The 18770-nt window shown below is 48.0% G+C and overlaps 1 protein-coding gene across 1 annotated transcript in view; it reads left to right on the top strand.

The window, feature by feature from the left end:
* The window catches only part of LOC125941100 (zinc finger protein 513-like), a 43118-nt gene extending 24565 nt beyond the window's left edge, over positions 1 to 18553 (top strand). Inside the window, exon 3 of the mRNA XM_049658043.1 lies at positions 17919 to 18553. Within this exon, the coding sequence (XP_049514000.1) occupies positions 17919 to 18478 (560 nt within the window). The 3' untranslated portion in view covers positions 18479 to 18553. The remainder of the gene's footprint in view (positions 1 to 17918) is intronic.
* Positions 18554 to 18770: the final 217 nt, after the last annotated feature.

The raw sequence follows: 18770 nt of genomic DNA, 5'->3' as shown, positions 1-18770 counted from the left end.
CTTCGCCGCCAACGTTAAAGGGAAACTGAACAGGATTTAGATTTCTAAAAAGTGACGTTTTTCTGAAGCGCAGATACTTGAAATCCCCGGTACGAAGTTTTGTTTTTCCATCGTACAAGTGGCGGCGGCGTAATTAAGAATTAAAATCGCAGCTATGCTCCGCTCACCACGGCTCGCGGAGTCCGCCCACCGCGGCGGCGGCAGAAGGGGAAAGATAGCGGAAATGACGTCAATATAGGGGTCCCAGGCGCCCGCGCGGAAAGCGTGTGCACGTTTTGCGCGTCAGTCGTGTTGTATCCATGGCCTTTATCGCAAGTGATCAAGATCTCCACCCTGCGTTTCCGGCTAACGCGCTTCAAAGGACTGTTACCGCAAGGAGAACTCCGTCTAAGAAGCATACAGTGTCACCATGCCGTCCTTTTGCGCTGCTTACGGCTGTACAAGCACCGGCGGCCGAGACGATGTCATCTTTCATAATTTACCATGGCAGAAAAAACAAGCTGCTCAGTGGATCGTAGCGGTGAAACAAAGTAATTTCAAACCTTAAAGAACCACTCTTTTCTGTTCAAAACATTTTTGGGACAGTGATTACCATCAGAGTTTATCGCTGATGCCTGCAATGGGAATTCCAGTGAAATCTGCTCGACTAAGGCCAGGCGTGGTGCCATCGATCTTCGCTCATAAACGGAATGAATCGCCGCCACCCAGAGCAGCCTTCTGCGATACTTTTTTTTTCTGTCTTGCAAGAATTTCGTTTACTTCCTGGCAGCACAAACATTCTTCTTCTATTTCCATTGCACTGCAGTGCATACAGGAACACCTGTCGCAACAGAAGTATACGTCAGGTAGAAAAGACACCTAAAATAAAGTTTCAGTGTCACGCCAGGCATCCGGCCGCACTCGGATACCTAAGTGCCCATACGCCTGAGTGCTTACATCACTTGCTTTAAGGAAAGCGGCGGATTGTTCAAAAGCGTGAAACGGCAGGAGTGGGCTTTTACCTCTCATCGTTTCAACACAACCGGGAATCGAGGGCCAAAAAGCATAAAATAGAACTACAGTAAACCGCATAGATATGCATAACAACGTGCAGTGGCACACGTTTTTGTTTTTCGTCAAATTCCCGCACGACATTGCAAGCAGCCCAAGCATGCCGTCGCGGCATCGAACGCTGCTTCTAGCACCGTGGGTCACAAAACAGCACAGCTATACTGCAAAATTAAGAAAAATTCACTTCCGTGCGGCGTATATTTTTCTGGCACGTCTGCACATTGTATTGCTATCTTAGTAACTTGGTAACTGCAAAATGCACTGTGCTGACAGTGCGTCTCCGCATTCGCTGCAAGATCGAATAACGCAATGATTGCACGCATTGTTTGTTGCAATCACAGCAGAGCAGAATGCATCATTGGACCTAATATCTACACTGAATTAAATTATATTGCAAATACAATAATTTCCATGCGATGTGTACCTTCAGGCAAATCGGCAGTCGCACTTTATTACTTGCAAACCAGCAACAGTAGAATGCGCTGTATACAAAACGAGTCTCTCTACTGTGTGCAAAACGAGTCTCTCTTTCCGTATTCTGTTGTAAGGACGCCCGGTATGAAATAATACAATCGCACTCTGACTGCTAAGGCTATATAACATGGTACAGCTTCAGAAAAACTTACGAATACGTACCAGGCGATACTGCCAAAGCGGGTAAATGTTGCAATTAGGTCCTCGGATCCGGCACGCTCCGGCCATTCCAACTTCCGCGCTGGCGATCGCGCTCGCGCTTGGCGTAGGTGTTTCTCGTTGTCGGGCCACTGGTTCAAACGCGTATGGTGTCATGCCAATCACCCCTAAGGGATCAAAATTATCCACAACAGCAACTGAACTGTGCGAAATCGTCTGGAAGGTAGTCGCAGTACCTGGTGAGAAACTGTCACGTTGCGGTGGGCTCTCGTGGACCCATGGATTGACGTCACTATGCGCTCCACCAATCATCGATGCGAGCCGGATTCGTCGCGCGCCGCCCAGTCGCAGCTCGGAGTTTTTTTGCTAGAACGCGTTTTTTTTGAGGTGAGCTATTTCTGCGTGAGACCTCAAAAAAGAGAACGCCATTATGCGTGACCTAATTCAAAAGCTCTCGCAAGAGGTTCGCGACCTCAAACAATCCAAAACACCCGCTCCTACACCACCCGCCGAAGCGTCCCCTTCCTCTAGCCATGACGCCCCAATGACACCGGCCCCCAAAAAGCGGGCCCTTCAAGAGGGAGCCGCGGGCCAAGTGCGCTCAGAGGTTAAGGACATGCTAGTCTCACTACAAAGCACGATGGAAACACTCCAGAATGCAGTCGAATCCGTACAACACGCCCTTCTTGCTCTGGCACAGCGCGTGACAAACGTTGAAAACCACCTACAAACTCTCCCCATGCCCGCTCCCCCTGCCCGCGAAACTCCGGCACTGCCCATGATGGCATCCCCCAATCCCCATCATGGCCCACCCTAACAACGATACACTTATCTGGCAGTGGAACTGCCGAGGCTATCTCCGCAAGCAACCAGTCATCCGTCAACACCTACGTACCCTCACCCGGCAACCGGACGTCATCATGATTCAAGAAACCCATATCGATTCGGTCACCCTCCCAGGTTACCAACCTTTCATCCCATCAGACGCTTCTCGCCGCCTCTGCACCTCGTCCGCAAGAGAATCACCGCCATTGAACACAATCTGCACGTCCGAAACATCGAACACCTTCTCGCTGAACTTATGCCCACTAGGAAACGTAAGGAAAGTATTTTTCTCCTTAACGTGTATAGCCATCCCTCTGCCAAAGTTCGAAGCCGCTTTCTCACCCTCTTCAAAAAGGCCCTTAACGTCGCTGGCAGCAACCCGCTCGTTATCGGTGGAGACTTCAACCTCCTCCACACGGTATGTGGATATGGCTACTCTACGACGGCGGCTCGAAACCTCTGGCAAGACTCCCAGGACCTCGGCCTCACCTTTATTGCAGACCCCACGTTCCCTACACGCCTCGGTAACTCCACTTCCCGCGACACTACCCCCGACCTCACATTTACCAAGAATGTCACCAACGCCCAATGGAGCAACACACAACATGATCTCGGTAGTGACCACTTCATCATTGCCATACTTATCCCTCGGATAGCTGCAGTCACCGCAAAACCCCGAGAGTTCACCTGGGTTGACTGGGATGCATTTCGAAAGCATCGATCTGCTGACCCGCACGCGGAACGCATAGCGGACATTGATGCATGGACCCGAAATCTCCAATCTGATACCAAGGCAGCCACACACACCGTTACCACCGATGCCCCCGTCGAGCGCATGGACAGCAGACTAGCTCATCTCCTCGCGGCTAAAGCATCCATCTTATCCCGTTGGAAAGGGCAACGTCTCAACAGGCGCCTCCGCGCTAAAATAGCCCTCCTCAACAAGGAAATCGAAGCCCATTGCCTCACCCTCAGCCGTCAACAATGGACTGAACTGTGCAATACTGCTGACGGCAAGATCCACTGTGCCTCTTCTTGGAAGCTTCTCAAACACCTCCTCGATAGTCAAGCCACCCGCTCTTCCCAACAAGATCGCCTCACTAAACTTCTCTATACAGAAACCAAGAAACAGGGCAGCGCCCAAGTCTTAGACCAACTTACTAACAAGTATCTCCCCGTGGGCCCAGTGCAGTCTCACGGCTCCTACACCGGGGCCCCCAACCCCCCACTGGACGAAGATTTTAGTGTCGCTGAGATTCAAGCCGCCCTACACAAATTAAACAGCCGCTCGGCCCCTGGCCCCGACGGGGTCACTAACAAAGCCCTCCGTAACCTGGATGACGCCTCCGTCACCCACCTTACAGATTATATCAATGACTGCTGGCGTAAAGGTGCAATTCCCCCAGCCTGGAAAACAGCAAAGGTCATCCTTATTCCCAAATTTGGGAAACCCTCTAGCCTCGATCACCTTCGCCCCATCTCCCTAACCTCATGTGTGGGAAAGGTTATGGAGCATGCCTTCCTCACCCGAATTAACACTCATCTGGAAGACACTGCAGCGTATCCTCACTCAGTCATTGGCTTCCGGGCTAACCTGTCGACCCAAGACGCCATGCTACAACTTAAGCACCATATACTTGAAGGTGGAACCCGCACTACAAAAGCAATACTCAGCCTCGACCTCGAAAAGGCCTTTGACAGCATAGCCCATTCCACAATTCTCGACCGCATCTCACGCCTTAACCTCGGTGCGCGCACTTATAGGTATGTTAGAGACTTTCTGTCTAATCGCACGGCCTTCCTCTCGGTGGGGGATCTCCGCTCCGACGCCCGGACTCTGGGCAGCGCGGGAACCCCCCAGGGCACCGTTATCTCCCCAATGCTCTTTAATCTCGTCATGATGGATCTTTCCAAGGAGTTGCAGCAAGTAGACGGTGTCAACCACACCATCTACGCTGACGATATCACCATATGGGCCCATCAAGGCTGTGATGGCCAAATGGAAACGGCACTACAATCCGCCATTGAAACAGTCGAGACCTATCTCCAAGGCACTGGGCTTCGCTGCTCTCCCGAGAAGTCCGAACTCCTCCTCTACAGGCCTACTCTCCGTGGCCGCCGTCCGAAACATTCCACCGCTAAACGCCAATACGAAGACATCGTGCTTCACCTCACGGATGGCAGCCCCATCCCCCTCGTCACCAATATCCGTGTGCTCGGCATGCTTATAGAGGCGAACGGAGCGAATGGCATGGCCCTCACAAAAATCCAGGTCAATGCATTCAACACCATGAGACTTTTGAAGCGGGTCTCCAACCGCCGTGGGGGTATGAAAGAGGAGAATCTCCTCCGATTAATCCAGTCATTCGTAATTTGCCACATCGCCTACGTTGCTGCGTTTCTAAATTGGTACAAGGCTGAACAAAACAAACTGAACATCCTCCTACGCGGTATCTATAAACAAGCCCTCGGCCTCCCCGGTTACACCAGCACTGACCTTCTCCTTCAACTAGGCGTCCATAGCCCACTGGACGAGCTCATCGAGGCCCAACGCTGCTCTCAGCTGGAGAGACTCACACTCACAGCGACGGGCCGCCACATCCTTACCTCGCTCGGTATTACCTACCACAATCAACACGGCCATAAACACCAGATCCCCTCCACCATACGACCCTGGATTCACGCCGACCCTATCCCCAGAAACATGCACCCCGAATACAACCGCGCACGCCGCACAGCACGTGCCACGGCTCTCACCAAAGCCCTTGCTCGCAACGACGGTGTGAGTTTTGTCGACGCCGCCGAATATCCCCACGATACCCGCTTTGCAGCCGTCACCACACGTGAAGGCTCTCTCCACCATGCTATCAGCCTAGTAACCCCACACGCTGAGGAAGCTGAAGAAGTGGCCATCGCGCTAGCCACACTAGACCCAACATGCCATACCATCGTCTCTGATTCCCACTCCGCCGTTATCAACTACATCAACGGCCGTATCTCCCACCAAGCCTTGCACATCTTGCAACAAGCACCCCGCTCAACCGACCATCAGGTTACACTCGTCTGGTTCCCAGCTCATGTAGGCACCGTCCACCCGCACCTCCCCAACCTCAACGAGGTTACCCACTCCCTAGCGCGAGGGCTCGTTTGCCGCGCGGGAGGGGGAGGCTGCCCCCACCGGTAGAGAGCGCCTGGCACGCTACAATGATGTAGTGAAATCCTTCTACTTAGAGCGTAGAACTTTCCCCGGCCCGCACAGCAAGCTATCCCGAGCGCAGGCTACAACTTTCCGCCTGCTACAAACCAACACTTACCCCTCGTTACACCTTTACAACAAGATTTACCCAGACATTTACCCCAATCCCACGTGCCATATCTGCAAGACACAGCCAGCCACACTTACACACATGCTTTGGGACTGTACACAACAATACCCCGACACTAATCCCACGACCCTCTCGTCGAGATGGCACGCTGCCCTGCGTAGCTCCAACCTCGACGACCAACTATGGGCAACCCAGCAAGCTTGCGAGGCGGCGAAGAGGCAACACCTCGACGTCCCCACGTGGGAGGCCTAGGCCCAGCCACCACCTCTTGCTGGTTTTAATAAAGTTTATTCAGTCAGTCAGAACGCGTTTTTGGCTGCGCCATGTCAAATTTCTTGTCGATTTTCGTGTTCAGGGTATTCAAAAGTATCAAATGGTGCTTATAACTCGATTTTTTTGGAAACCTGTTCAGTTTCCCTTTAACGGCGGGCCGCGGGTACCTGGCTGCATCGACGAAGAGGACGCCTTCTCGTCTTCCGTGCTCCTCGAGGATTGCTACCGCCCTGCGTTTACGTCGTTGCACGTCATGCACCGGGTGCATGTTCTCCTCGTCATGTTCTTCATGTCGGCTTTATACAGTCGTCGTACTTCCGCCATGCTCATGGGTGACCTCGGCATGCGAGTGACAAAGCAAATTTGGCGTATTCGGCATATATAAGCGGAATAGACAAAATTCTCAGAATTACCATTACACGGGTCAACAGATAGACATCAACTTTATTTGTTACACGTGTTTAATAAATGTCATTTCAGGAATACGGTTTGTCGTCGTCAGACGTACGATATCATGCATCCGTCGTCATCACGACGCCGTGGTCGTGCCATCGTCGTTCAAGCTTCTTGGTCTGGTGGTCGCCATGCCATTGTCGTCTGCCACTGTACACGATCGTACAGTTGTCGTCAATCTCATCGTCCTAATGTCGTCGTCCTCACGCTGTTGTCATATCCACCATTGTCATTATTTCAAAATCGGAGTCTTATTGTCGCCATGCCATTGTTTTCCCACCTTTGTTGTCCCATCGATATAATTGCGTCTTCGTCATTCCATCATCACTACGTCAGCTTTATATAGTCGTCGTACTTCCGCCATGCTCATGGGTGACCTCGGCATGCGAGTAATAAAGTAAATTTGGCGTATTCGGCATATATAAGCGGAATAGACAAAATTCTGAGAATTACCCTTACACGGGTCAACAGATAGACATGAACTTTATTTGTTACGCGTGTTTAATAAATGTCATTTCAGGAATACGGTTTGTCGCTACATTTCCTTTATGCTATTCGCATTACCGTTGGCAGTCATCGTGAGATGAGGTCTGCGGTAATTATTTCATAGACACTCTTGCTCTGATTATAATACTGCACCAGTTTATTATATATAAACATGTAATCATGCAATTAGGCGAAGTACAAGAAACAGTCTGACTTAATTGCTCGAAGCGACGCCAAACAACGTTACCTTGGTTCTGTCCAGCTACGTGACACTTGCATATGTTTTAACTTTTGGCACATGTTACCTGGGACACAAGGTATAATCGCAGACAACTTTTGGTGGTATTGAAGGAAAAGTTACTGATGCGAAACGCGCGCCAAGTGACAGTGCTCCTTAGTATAGTTCCAAAGTGTCATTCGCGTTAAAGCCAGGTTGCAGCAAACACAAACATACCATTTAATACACCGCGTATAATAAAATGACACCTAAAATACACGACATGGTATAACATCTGGCGTATTCGCTCGCTTCACTTTCTTTTTGTTCGCTTTTTGGCAAATGCGAAATGATCGCACGCGCCAGCTGCTCTCATACAGCGTCTGCTTCAAGAAACGCACAACCGAAAGCGTTGTCGAACCCTGCCGGACTATTTGGCGCAGTAACACATTAACACATGTGCAAAAGCCATTCCTCACAGAAGATCGCGCACGTGCACCGCCGTTTGCCGGGTCAACGGCCGGGCTCGTTCTCCAGCGCGCGCCTCGCACGCGGAAGTGCGCTTAGCAAGGCCACGGCCGCTGGATAAAAAAAAAAAACTTTTCCAGCGGCCGTGGCAAGGCAAACGCAACAGCCTAGGCGAGGAAAGAAGACGCGTTGGCCTGGTCGGGTCTGTTGTGCTCCGAGGGAGCCTGTGGTTTCCAGCGTGTAACCTAGGGAGAGTAGACGTGCTGGAGGAACTTCGCAGCGTCCACCTTGTGACCCAACAGAGACGCAAGACCGTGCGACAGCTTTGCCTCCGAGAGACTCTTCAAGCGACGCAGCCAGGAGATTTCACCGGAACGCCGTCAAGCCGTGAGCGTGCTGCGCTTCGAGCGAATGTTTTAAGAGATGCTAAGCTTGCAACTTGTCTTTGCTTAATGTGGAATAATAGCTGTATTTGTCTTTTTGTACAGTAATCGACTCACTTGTCTACAGGGCTAGAGTAAGGGCGCTGTGGCCGATAACGCTTCGATATAGTTTGCACCTGAACACGTGCAGTCGCGCTGCATTAATATTTTTCGCCTTGCCGGTTACCTAGGCTTCAACAGCAAGGTGTGATAGGATGCGTGAGCAAAAGCGAAGCTAACACATAGCACAACTTACAGGAGAGCAGAGTGCCCCTGTGGCACCCATGCTGGCGATCGCAGCTGTTGACGATTTGGTAACCGACAAGACGAGAAGGATAAGCGGGTTTCCAATAGCGTGAAGGTACATGCTAAGATACACGCAATCTTGAACAGAGAGTTATGGCTGGCAGGCGTCAGTGCAGCTGAAAGTACGGCGATCGAACGCTCTGGACTAGTGTGTGGATAACTGTATATTTTTTCTTCCAAAGGCATCCCCTTTCTGCTGTACCTAAAGAAACACAGTTCCCGGTAGTTCCAAGATTATGAACTGTGTTATGATACTGCGTTAGCGATGCCAAGCTGTGGTCGAGGACAACCGGTTATCGTTCGAATAGTTTCAAGTGTTCCAGAAACCGGACTTCGTGGCGGTAAAACGTGGCTTCGATTGATTTGGCATCATGTGTTGGTGTGATTGGTATCGGATGTCGGGTAGGGGACAGCCAAAAGGCAGGACGTGGTGAAGCGACATAACCACAGAGAGACAGACGTGTAGACACGCGACCCTAGAACCAGTGACATGTGCCCTTATTTATTTATTTATTATTGTGTCGTTGTGCGGCATTATGTCCTTCTTAAAGTAGCAACTATACTCGTGGACAACTTTCTGTGGCAATGAAGGGAAAGCTACGGAGGCAAAGCGCGCACAAGTGAGAGCGCTTTTGAAAAGAATCCCGCGTTTTAATCCACGTTGGCTTAGGCTGGGGAAGCGAAAACATAAAGTGCTTATTAGCAACAGTTAAATAAGGCAGAACACACCACTAGTGTAAAGGTTCACTTATTTTGCGGCTTTTATCTTCCGCGTCTGGGCAAACGCGAAACAGACGCAGTGGAAGCTGCGTCGATTCAGCGTCTGTTCCGAGCAACCCAAAGCACTGTCAAACGCTGCCGGACTACTTGGCACGGTAACACATGTGCAGCATCCACGCACCCGTAGCTTTCCTTTCATTGCCACAGAAAGTTGTCCGCGAGTATAGCTTAACGTGTTCTCCCGCAAAAGGCATCCAGAAATGCCGCTTGCGTTTGAGGCTTGAAGTGGCTGTACGACGAGTGGGCGTCTGCGACAAAACGCAGCTGGACGCCGGCATCGGTTGCGCCGTCGCTGCATATTGTAACATGCGTCGGTTTTATATAGTGCAGAGAATAGAAGTACTAGGCTTGGATACTGAGGCACGTAGTATCGCTCTTTGTCCGGTGACTGTTTTTTACCGCCTAACCACATCTACAAAGCTATTACTAGGCGCCAAACGCGTCTACATGCGCGCAGAATTGCCCTCCTTGGTGGGGATGCGCACGTAACGTGAAGTGGCGTAGTGCATTCTCGAGCGTACGCGAGCACCACACATTACGCTTGAATGCATGTACAGTGAGTCATGTATGAATAGACCCCTCTCGGCCTACGTCAGGCCTAGTGGCTCACGTTATCTTCCAGTACGCGGGGTAGTGTTTGGTGGGCAAAATGCACGCACGCGCTGACAGCTTCGTGCGCGGCTGTTCTTTCTTGGCGAGCCGGGATTCGAACCCGGGTACCCACGGTCCAAAGGCGAGCGTCATATCCACTACGCTATACACCCACGCTTGCAGAGCGCCGCTGTTTGATCACATTTCACGAGCGTGGAACTGGTTTAAATTGTTTTTGGTGAGTTCTGTACGCGTGCGCCAAGCCGGTTCGTCATGCCGGTGCGCTGTTGAGCCGTTGGATGCGCAAAATGTGCGAAGAAAGGCAGTGGGATTGGCTTTCTCTGTTTGCCAAGAGACGAGAAGCATCGATAAATAGGGCGCATGCGGTTGAAGTGTCGAGTCAAATGGCAGCCGTCAGAAACCGACTCAATCAGTGAAGTTAACTCGCATTAAAAAAGAAAAAAAAAACAATCGGACTACGTGACTGTTAAATTAGCAGTGTCCTGCTGGTTTCATGCACCACGTTAATTTATAGTGCGAAGGCAGCAGGCTGGAACATATGCGGTCACGTTCCCGTTTGCGTTATGAAAACAGCAATTGATGTCAAATAGACAGCCATGCTCTCTACTTGACATATTGTATTGGATTCGAGTGAACTATGCGAACAGCGGTTCGCTACTGAAGTGAACAAGCATTTGAACTTCCTGCCGTATCGACTGATTCCGCTGTCACACGGGCGATTTCGAGCGCGACCGAGCCAGATACAGATAGTGCTACTACACGGGCATTCAGAATCGCGATTTTGCTCGACACGGAATAATTCAATCGTCGCTGAGCTTCTTGATCGCGATCGTAGGTGTCAATCACCTGCACCCTCAACGATCAGTGATCACCCGCCAAGGTGATGTAGTGGTTTTGGCGTTACACTGCAAAACCCGTGGGCGTGGGATCAAAACACGGCCTCGACGACCGTATTTTGATAGGGGCGAAATGCAAAAATAAAAAAAAGGCCTTGCCATCTCGGCCCTGCGAAAGTGGATGAACCGTGAAGCTATGGAAAATCACAACTGCTGAGTAATCTTTATAAGTACGCAATAATTATATGGTGTATGAAACGAAACATTCGGCGTTAAAATCCCGTGGTACCAAAATCCGTGTGACCAACTGGTGACGTCACGTTTGACATGATGACGAAACGTGATTACGTCATCACCTCACAGGTAGCGCGATGCCGTCATCACACCAAAGACCGCGTGATAACATCGTGTCAAACGTTACGTTACGTGATAACGCATCGTCACGTCACGATATCGCCTGATGACGTCATCGTCAGGTGATGCCTGTTGGAGAAGCAGCACGCTGTGCACTTCCCACTTCTTTGCCCTGTCTCCGGGATCAGCCCACATTTTTGCGTGACAGTTCTCTTCTGTAAAATGTAGAATACCCTATAAATGGTCCCTTTATCACATGTACAGCTGCAGCGGAAAAAGATTAGCAGTAGTGACTGATGACCCGGGCAGATAAATTGCAGCACGCGACGCTGTTGTGCCCTCGCACGTCTTAAACGAGACTGTCTGGCATGTCTTGGAAACATAAATCATCTGGCCCTTTTGATATCAGTGTGCACGGGAACAAGAGCGCCGCGTACCGCAATTTACCCGGCTCCGGCCATCGGTCACTTGTGCTAAACTTTTTACGCTGCAGCTGTACATATGCCACTGACTAAGGGTGAACTGAAGCTAAGAGTGAACGATTGCTTTGAACTTATACGATAATACAACCTTGCCAGTGAAGCGTGAAGTACTTGCTTGATGAAGTGAAAGTGACATGTGAGAGCAAGCAGGGAAATAATGAAGCGAAATGAGCTTGAAGAAGTAATTATGAATTGAAGAAGAAAGTATCCATACTGGATCCGAGGACTACTACTGAAGAGGTGAAAATGCATTGTAGTCTAGTAGTTGCTGAAAAGGCGAATTGATTGCGATGCCAGAAATTCCTCGATAGGTATGTCGAATCATGCAAAGCATTTGAAACTATAAGAAAATATGTTTTTGAATGAGCTCTTCTTGGCGATGTTTCGAGTAAGAGTTTTTTTGAGCGAGTCGGAATCAACATAATGAGTTTGCAGTAGCCGTGCTTTCCAGTACCATTAAGGGTCAGAGAATAGTGGGCTTTGCGAAGGCTTATTTGGGTGCCCCTTCCGAACGAAAAAAAGAACAATATAAAAGCACCGCGGCGAATGCTCTTGTGAATTGGTTTACGTTTGTGAATTACAAGCTGTGTTGGCACAAATTATGTCAGATGTTGGTCGTGACGCAGATGTATTGCCGGCTTTTCATCCGTCTCGTATGGTCTAATAATCAATAGCCACGCCAACTGGCGTGATGGGACCCGCAAATGAATGCTGCGTGCCTTAGCGGAGCCGGAACTGCGCGCTCAGGTAATCTTTTCAATTTTAATATTATCTCTTGACATTATGGCGTAAATGCGTTAGGTTAAACTGTTTCTTCATTTTTTTCAGTTAATTTTCTTTTCCCACCCAAAATCTCATGACCGAGAGAAAGCATTCGAGCCGGGCGATGGGTGAGCCTCATTAAATTTATCGACGGAAAACGTTTGAACAAGGTTAAACCAAACACGAGATAACTCGACAGCTACACAACACAATGACGACGTAAAACCAAGATTGTCTTTTTGTTCGAATTCCGTCACTCGCTGTCTTAAAATGGATGCATAGCACGCGTTTTTCGTCAATAAAATTTGGCTGCAGTTCAGCGCTTTTGCGCGCATAAACTAAGCGTTCCTCCTGTTTGAATTCTTTTTTTCTGTCCTTGCTCTTCTTGTGCCAAATTCACGAAGCTTTAAGAGCTGCAGCGCATTGGCGGGACGCCTTCGGTAATCATATGTCGGACATTACGATTGGCGCAAACCTCTCATAGGCATTCCTCGCGTAAGAAATGTTTTATAAATGCGGATACTGTTCATCCCGCAGTCTGTTCACCGACAGCATGCGGCGAGCGCGTCCAACGATACCATATTTGGAACAAAGCGCTGCATGTGTGGAGGTCTGTCTGCGGCGACTGCTGTGAATCGCGCCCATCCACGTCCTCCATGCGCTGCCTCTCGTGATCTCCCGATTAGCCAGGCAGTCGCGCCACACTTCGCTCCGTTTCCAACGCCCTGCACGAGACAGAATTCCGCGCCAGCCAATATATAGCGAAATGAAAACACGTATGCAGCTGCGCTATAATTTCGCATTAAGGAGTATCGTAATCACCGGTGAATTTTTGCAACCACTTTCATTTCCATTTATTTATCATTTATTTAATTGTATTAAGAACTACAAGTAATTTCGCAGTTGGCCTTGGTGACATTGTTTGTTGGCTCCTTGTGATCTGACTATGCATAATAGTTACCATAATGCATAGTTTACTGTTTTTTCAGACCTGTTTTGCTTGACTGAAAGCTTTCTGCGTTCAGTAAAGTCTACTTCTCCTCGACAAATACTTACTTGAACGCAAACGGAGCGTGACACTTTATTGTGAGTTGTAGAATTCTTTCTTTGCAGGGTTCAAGCAACAGAGGGAAGCCCTGCTTGAGACTGGCGACCTGTTTCGACGCTTCGTTCGGGCCTATCTGATTGTGGCATCTTCAGTTTTTTTATCTTTCCATGTTTGGGTTCCAGGGCGAGAAGGCTTAAGAGCTAGTTTGGTGACAGCGATAGCAGAGGAGACGTGTTTGCAAGCGTGTCAGGGGCACGTTTGCAAATATTTCTTTTTCTAAATGTGTACTTTCCTGATTACTTACCCGACTGTATATGTATATATATTATGTTTTGGCTCTATATACTATATATTATTTATTTAAACGCATTTTACAGGGGTCCTGCTTCTGTTTTATGCCCTATCCCTGATTTGTGGTGCATCTGTACTGCTATTATTCATTAGAATACATATATATGCTTTTTAATTGTAACAGCATTCCTGCTATAAACTTGTTGATCACTTCCAGCATAGAGGTATTTCAAACCATGGTAATTAGTACGCTCCTTAAAACTGATAGCGCTAAGAGCTAGGTAGCTGGCATTTGAGTGATGTAATTTTACATTACAGGAGAAGTAAGAGGCCGGTGAAGTCATAAACGATATTGTGCTGTTAAGAGGAGGCATATCTCTGTCAGCCTTAAAGAATACAGAAGCTGGCAGAAGAAGAAATGTAAGGATTGAAAGCCTTAGGCACTGCGCATAGTGCAATTGATGTACAGATGGTCATCACACGAGAAGGCGGGTGTGTTTCCCATTTTATGACGGGATCAGAAGCTGCATTGTCACAACGTTTGTTCGGTATGGTCCAATTACGAAGTTTTGGTGTGGTAGATGGAGCTCGCAATGTTCGCTCAGGCTAATTGCCCGCCACCGGGAACCCTAATATCACGATTGTGTTGGTAACATGCTTTCTGCTCATGCTCATCGGCTCGGCATCTATCTGCGCAGTACGATGTATCGAAAACAAGTTAGAACTAATGCACGGCACTTGATACCAGGCGATACTTAAGATCACTTCAATAAACGCTTACTTTGAAGAACTCCAGTTAAGAAGAGCCCATGCTTCAGTTCGTCAATGCGAGTTCTCGGATAGCACAAAGCACACTCAGATGCTAAACAGCAGCATCAACGCGAGATGGTTACTAATAGTACTTAGTTAACGAAACAGTGTAAATTTTCCGCGTCGATGCCAAAATCTATGCCTAGAAGCAGTCGTTACATGTTGCTAACGGAAAGTGTTTAAATACAGTCCAACCCCCTCCCCTTGGTTATGATACTTGCATCGCATACCTACGTTTGTACGCTGGGCACCAAGTGTGAACGTCCAGGGTAAATACTGAAACACAGTAGAAAACTGAAAACCATCATGCACACGTGATTATGTTTCTTTCACGTCTGCGGTCACAATTACAAGCGCTGTGGCAAATTTATTGTCTTTTTTTCTTTCGTTCCAGGAGCTTTATAAGAAGAATATCCGAATTTGACGCAGTCACCACATCCCACAAGATATTTTCGAAGCCTGAGAAATACTTCCGTGAAGACGAACGTTTCTGTGCTGAAGTAGACGTTTGAAGTGCCCGTAGCATCACGCGAACAAAATTAACGCGCATTTAAGGCGGACTTAGTTTAGCAACAAATCTGCTTGAGGCAGCATTTGTTGTTCTTTCCTTTGTGTGTTTTCTGTACTGTTTGACTCGTTTAAAACGAGATAATTACGGTGTTGTCGCTTTAGGCCTAAAGCGCACGTACTCAGTTTAAAATTGATGGCACACTTAGCGCTAAACGGTTAGGCGAATATACATCGAATTGTAAATTGCTTTGTTGTTGTTTATTGAAGTTATTATGCATTTTACATTTTTACTTTTTGTTCGTGGATACAGTTTATTTGTTTGCAGATTGTAATTACGAATGTGTATTATACTTGTTGATAAGAACTGCTTTTTCGTTTAGTTCACATTTGCTGAAGACGTAATTGTCGCCCGTGCGGTCTTCAACCTGTCTTGCATTTTGTCTTTCCTTTCTTATGTCTTTCAGCTCTACCATTGTTGTTGATTCTGCTTTAAGTTCGCCTCCCTAACATTTACCATCATGATCATCATCATCAGCATTACCAAGCTTTGTAATCCAACGGCAAGCGGATTCACACCAGTGGTTGTTTGAGGTGTTGGCGACTGGCGGTCATTACGGACTCACAGTGACCGGTGTTCGCACCGACAAGCGCTACCTGCGAGTTGACACCCTTAAACTTGTCGACATCGGCCGCGTTTACATGAATGCAACAGTGGCGTATCGCATTTCCTAGCGTATCACGGTAACAAACTGCGACAGCGTTTTCATGTCGCTCATTCTTCCTCTTCCGAAACAAACTGGTACCAGTTTCCGCCGAGTGCATTTTACCGGTGAGTGGAGGAGAGCACAAGGTGGCGGCCGTGTCTCTCTCTCAATGCGATACGACAGCGTTTACACGCACTGCGCACTCGACTAACCTGTCGCATTACAGCTAATCTCCTTTTTAGCGCATTACCGCCGTGTAATTGGATTCGATGCACTTGAAATTGCGATGCGCGACTTATGACATTCATGTACACGTGGATCTTGCTATAGCCTTCGTAAGCGCTTTCCCACTGAACGAATCAAGAACTCGTAATTAAGCAGCATGAAAGACTGGAAAATAAGATAACCTCCTTTTTTCCCATGATAGGCGAAAAATTCAACCGCGCAAATATATGGGGCGCACGCATTTCTGCGTTTTGTATTGCGAGCATGCTTTTATTCTTCAGCCGTGTTGTTCTTAGGCTCTCGTGAATAAATAGGTGGCCTCGAAATCCCCGCGCCCGCAAGTTTTTTCTGGATGGCAGAAACCAATCTCGAAGGCACTGCTTTTGATGACTGCATGCGCCAGAAGCAATTGTAGAGCAATACGCATGTTATGCTGGCCATGTTTTGGGCACCACCTATTGAAACGAGCTTCGCAAAAGGCATTGACGATAGAACCACGGCGTCAATTGCTGCAGCGCTCATAGCTGAAAAAAAGAGAGAGAAAGCGATAGTGCCATGTTATTAAGGTCACACAGCCATTACCACGTAAAATAACCGTAAGTGTAAGTGTATTCGTAAGTGTATTCCGCTGCCCTGTTCTTGAACAGAAATAATTGGAAAATGTTGCGAGCGACCGGGGGTGACAAAGGTGCTCTTTAGCACATCATCGATTTGTGATGGTCGCTTTATTACCATATATCTAGCATAATCTTTACGATTCTTCGGTGTGAATGCGGTTTAAACGAACTCTAAAGAGGAAAAATAATTTAACTTGTATTAGTAAATCGACATTATACAACGTCAAAATAACCAATCTTACTAGCAGAAGATGCTCTTACTAGCAGAAGAAAAGTTAGAAACACGTAAGACTGATGGTGACATCATAGATATTGACTGCTTGGTCTAGGGCCCACTTAATTGTATTTTCGGCAGCAAACGGACTATACATTGTATTCTAAAGGAGGTAAAGATTGAACTTGGCATGCTTCGCGAACTTTTACTACGAAAAAAGAATGCTTTAACATACGCGAAATCACATTGAAGTATGAGCGCTCCAGTCTCCACGCGAAATTTGGAACATTGAACGTTTGCCTTAGTATCATATTATTACCAAATTGACAAAAGTAAAGCTTTCGATGAATGTTTTATCTGGGTACACTTATTTAGTGTTTTATAAGTGTTCCTTTAAGGCATCTCCCAGCCGTCGCCAATTACCTGCCTTATGTTAGGCGACTACCTCTAATATTTCCCCTAATCCCTAATCTTCATCGAAGACTCAATCATATGCGGTTCTCCAATTACTAGTCTCCACTGTAGACTTCACCGTATGCAGTTTGGTACGCTTTTCCAATTCGCTTCGCCATGCTAAGTGTAACAGACCGGCTATGGATTTAGTTGTCGACTTCCCTGCCTTTGGTTCCATTTTATTACTTTCTCATCATCATCATCTTCAGCCTATATTTATGTCGCTGCAGGGCGAACGCCTTTCCCTGCGATCTCCAATTATCCCTGTCTTGCGGTAGCTGATATCAACTTTCTCAGAGCATCGCTACAAATGTCTAATGTTTCGATGTCGCCTTGAGATTTCCGCAGTGCTCACGAAAGGCGAAACGACAGAAAAGGATAATGCACGAGCACGCGCTGTCCTTTTCTGCTGTTTCCTGTTTTGTGAGTGCTGCGGAAGGCACAAGCTGAATGCGTACCAGCTTGATCAGTTTCTCAATCTTAATTTCGATGTCCCCCCTCCCCCCTACCACCAAATCTTTCACAGTGCTCTGTTCTGTATGCCGTTCCTCTAGCATTTCTATTTAGAACACATACTTCAGGAAACAGCGCAAAAACGCGACACAGAATAGCAGCACACGACACAGGCGCTCTTGTGCTCCTTTTCTGTGTCCCGTTTTCGCGCTGTTTGCTCAAGTATGCGTTTGTACCAACAAGCCCGGCTAGCCACCATTGTGATGTTTAGAACATAGTTAACATTTCCGTACTTTCATGCGATGCAGTTGCTGCTGGAGAAGGCAGTTGTCGTCGACGCAAGAAGGTCCGCAAGTCCACAGCGAGGATCGCCGGCACAGAAAGAAAGAAAGATGCTTCTTCTACCGGTGGACGGAAAAGTAGCGCTCGCACAGAAGCCACACGAAGCGGTGATCCGTATTGCTGCCACCTGTGTGCTTACGTGTCGGACAGCTCGTGGCAATTGAAGAAACACATAGGGACACACAGTGCAGAGAAAGAGCTGCAATGTCATTTGTGTCCCGCGACATTTGCGTCTCTCGGAAATTACAATCGCCACATGCGCGGACACACTGTCGTAAACACATACGAGTGTAGCTTCTGCCCATTTACATCGGCCTACAAGACGTCGATAGAGTACCACATGAGAACGCACACGGGTGACAAGCCTTTCGCTTGCGCGATGTGCCCGTACGCAGCTAGGAGCACCAACGACCTGAAAAAGCACGTACGCACGCACACGGGCCAGAAACCATACAAGTGCCCGAAGTGCCCTTATGCTGCCTCGCAGGGCGGCCACCTGAAGCGGCACATGAACCTGCACCCTTGAACATGAGTTTAACTTAACGCTCTGAAATACACAAAATTCATTAGTGAAATGATAAGCTTGAGTGGTGTCTGCAATAAAAAGTTTATCTTTAAAGAAACTGTCTGCATTGGTCATGTGTTCTTCGTGGTCTTGTTGAGAGGCTACAACAGAAGAAGTACGCAGTCGAGTTTTTATATTGCATGTAGATTAAGTTATTTCTATAAAAGTTGCGACTTTCGAGTGTTCGTAATTTGCGTTAGCCCACAACTTTGGCGTCAAGTGCACGCTACTACACAGGATACCTTTAAACACT

The sequence above is a fragment of the Dermacentor silvarum genome, chromosome 10 (assembly GCF_013339745.2).
Source record: "Dermacentor silvarum isolate Dsil-2018 chromosome 10, BIME_Dsil_1.4, whole genome shotgun sequence".
Classification (NCBI taxonomy): Eukaryota; Metazoa; Arthropoda; class Arachnida; order Ixodida; family Ixodidae; genus Dermacentor; species Dermacentor silvarum.
The sequence above is the reverse complement of the archived record's forward strand: the minus strand, read 5'-3'. Positions and strand labels throughout refer to the sequence as shown.